Source organism: Agrilus planipennis, unplaced genomic scaffold, assembly GCF_000699045.2.
Source record: "Agrilus planipennis isolate EAB-ADULT unplaced genomic scaffold, Apla_2.0 scaffold2654, whole genome shotgun sequence".
Taxonomy (NCBI): domain Eukaryota; kingdom Metazoa; phylum Arthropoda; class Insecta; order Coleoptera; family Buprestidae; genus Agrilus; species Agrilus planipennis.
This window is the reverse complement of record NW_020441304.1, coordinates 1-2,347: the sequence shown is the minus strand read 5'-3', so window position 1 is coordinate 2,347 and position 2,347 is coordinate 1. Positions and strand designations below refer to the sequence as shown.

General features: G+C 28.8%; 1 protein-coding gene and 1 long non-coding RNA gene across 3 annotated transcripts; one reads left to right on the top strand and one right to left on the bottom strand.

Moving 5' to 3' along the window:
- The first annotated feature begins 120 nt into the window (after positions 1 to 120).
- LOC108743899 lies at positions 121 to 2,323 on the top strand. 2 transcript variants are annotated; one of them, XR_001938882.2, is made up of 6 exons: positions 121 to 288; positions 375 to 529; positions 1,425 to 1,617; positions 1,742 to 2,032; positions 2,112 to 2,222; positions 2,284 to 2,323. It is a non-coding gene; the product is annotated as an uncharacterized LOC108743899 (long non-coding RNA). The 2 variants fall into 2 exon arrangements; XR_001938883.1 differs by lacking the exons at positions 121 to 288; positions 375 to 529 and adding an exon at positions 961 to 1,335.
- Positions 298 to 1,660, bottom strand: LOC108743897 (peptidyl-prolyl cis-trans isomerase FKBP2). Its single transcript, XM_018479501.1, has 5 exons — positions 1,553 to 1,660; positions 968 to 1,034; positions 729 to 908; positions 565 to 674; positions 298 to 511 (listed from the first exon to the last, which is right to left on the bottom strand). Exons 3-5 carry the CDS (start codon positions 894 to 896, stop codon positions 367 to 369), a joined length of 423 nt encoding a protein of 140 aa, XP_018335003.1. The 5' UTR covers positions 897 to 908; positions 968 to 1,034; positions 1,553 to 1,660; the 3' UTR covers positions 298 to 366.
- Positions 2,324 to 2,347: the final 24 nt, after the last annotated feature.

Below are 2,347 nucleotides of genomic sequence, written 5' to 3'. Positions count from 1 at the left end.
TATAATGCTTAATAAGAATTACTGTTAAAATTAATTGATTTTCTTTTGAAAACACCATCTGAAAGTTTTAACATAATTTAACAAAATTGGTGCTTTGATGCTACCATAAACACTATTAGTTTAGTGTAGTGGTGTGTACATTTTATGTAGTGGATAAAATGACCGGTCGAAATTTGCGGTTTGTTTGAATCAAGTTTTAAAAAACTAAACCGTTTGTTGTTACATTTGATTGAAAATTATCTTGTTACCCATTTAAGGAACTTTATAGTTAATAAGAGCTGTTCAATGGTATATAATGTAGTTTATTTATTTTTATTTTATGTTTTGTGTTATTTTTCATTGAAATCAAATTTATATAAAAATAAATTATTTAGGATTTTTGCGTTCTATATTGACCAATTCTACTGAGAAAATTAACGGCTGGTTTGGCGTAATTTTTGGAGGAGCCCCCCTGGTTCCATATCCCAAATGTGGAGGAATCAGCAATTTTCGCTGTTCACCAATACACATTCTACAAGTACCTCTTATGGTGAGTTTGTTATTAATTTTCTTAAAATTAAGTACCCTATTAAACCTTGGTCCCAACCTTTGATAACCTGTTCTGACCCTAAAGTAAATGTAAAAAGCTTTCCATTAAAATTGCTATCGAACTTTTCTCCAGAAGGAAAACTACCCTGGGGAAATTATAGAATTTATGCAATGCAAATGCTTTATTATTTGTTTAGTACCTGATAAAAAACGTGCAGTAAATCTCCTTTTTTTGATTTAATTGTACAATTTTTAGGTCTCTTCTTAATTCCAATTTGAAGTTTTTTGGAGTTTGTATTATTAGAAACATTTAGGACAAGTAATAATAATATTATAAAGCTGATCCTTACAGTAATGGTACTTTTCATTTTTAGATTATGCTGAAAAAGTTTATTTTAAGTCGATTTTAAAAATTATGTAGTACACTGCAATTTTTCACCTGTTTACCACTGAGAGTTGTTTCATCCTCATCATAATGATTGTAACCAAGTGATCAACGTTTCCCACTCCAAATTTTATAAATAATTAAATTGTATTTTAAGAAATATTCGAGCTTGTTGCTTGGTGCTCCAAGCTCGTGGTTATAATCTTATTTGCTTTCTTTTTTGAACCTTTTTAATTACTTCTGATTTATATTTATAATTGATTGTATGTTGGGAAGTAACGACACGTGTTTCTGTTCTTCCAAGAATACGAAAGTGATCAATTCACTTGATATAGTTGAGTTGAAACACGTGTCGCTACACAATAAAATTATAAGGAGTCAAAAAAGCAAAAAAAAGAAGGATAAGATATTATTTAATTAATGTAGGAACACATTTATTAATCTATTGTTTTTTTTTCACGTTTGAAAATAACACGTGTGTCTGACTGTATGTCGAGTGTTGTTTTTTTAGACACTGATTGATTACGAAATGGATTGTTATTCAACAAAAATTAGAAAGTGTAAAATTAACAAGACTTTTAATCGTACTTTGATAACGTATATAACACCAGCCAAAATCGAAGGCCACGTATAACTCACCTGAAAAAACACCTAATACAAGTAGCATTATATTTGCAAGTATATTTGACCTTTTGACCGTCTGCGTAAGTTTCACTATTTGTTTTACTATTTAGGCTAAAAGATTTTTTTGAACTGCATTACATTAGAATCTTACATAGGCTTTAAAGGAAATATTCGCGTAGTTATTTATCATAAAGTATTTTTCAGAAGTTGTACTTGCAAGTCATAGTGAGCATTACATTTCAAAACATATAAGAGGCCAAGGCTGTTGAGGAAATATTGTAGTTTGCAGTAGACTCATAAGAAGACAAATTCAGTCTGTACTCCAGTTGCTTTATATTACATTTAAAATGCCTTGTCCCTTTTTAAATAAGTTGAGTGCTAATTATGTTCGAACCTATGCTTTAAATTTGTTAAAAACATATGGAAATCAATGTCCAGTTATGTCTAGAACTTTCACTTCTCTTGAGGATGTGCAAGTAAAAGAAAATAGAAAAGGTTTGTAAAGGAAATATGTTTTCATTTAAAGCTTTTACTGAAATATGTATTTGTTATAGTTAATTATATTTTGTTGTAGAAAGTGAAGTCAAAAAAAATTCCAAATGCCCATTTTTATCAGAACTTGACAAGTTAATGATTAAAGAAGTAACTGAAGATGATACAATTGATATTGGTGATCAAAAGAAGTGTAAGTATTATTAAAAAATTAAGGTGGAATTACCTTCAACCCTTCTTTACATAATTTCTAGATATATTTCCATATGAAAACTTTTTCCATGACCAAATAATGAAAAAGAAAAGAGATCATTCATA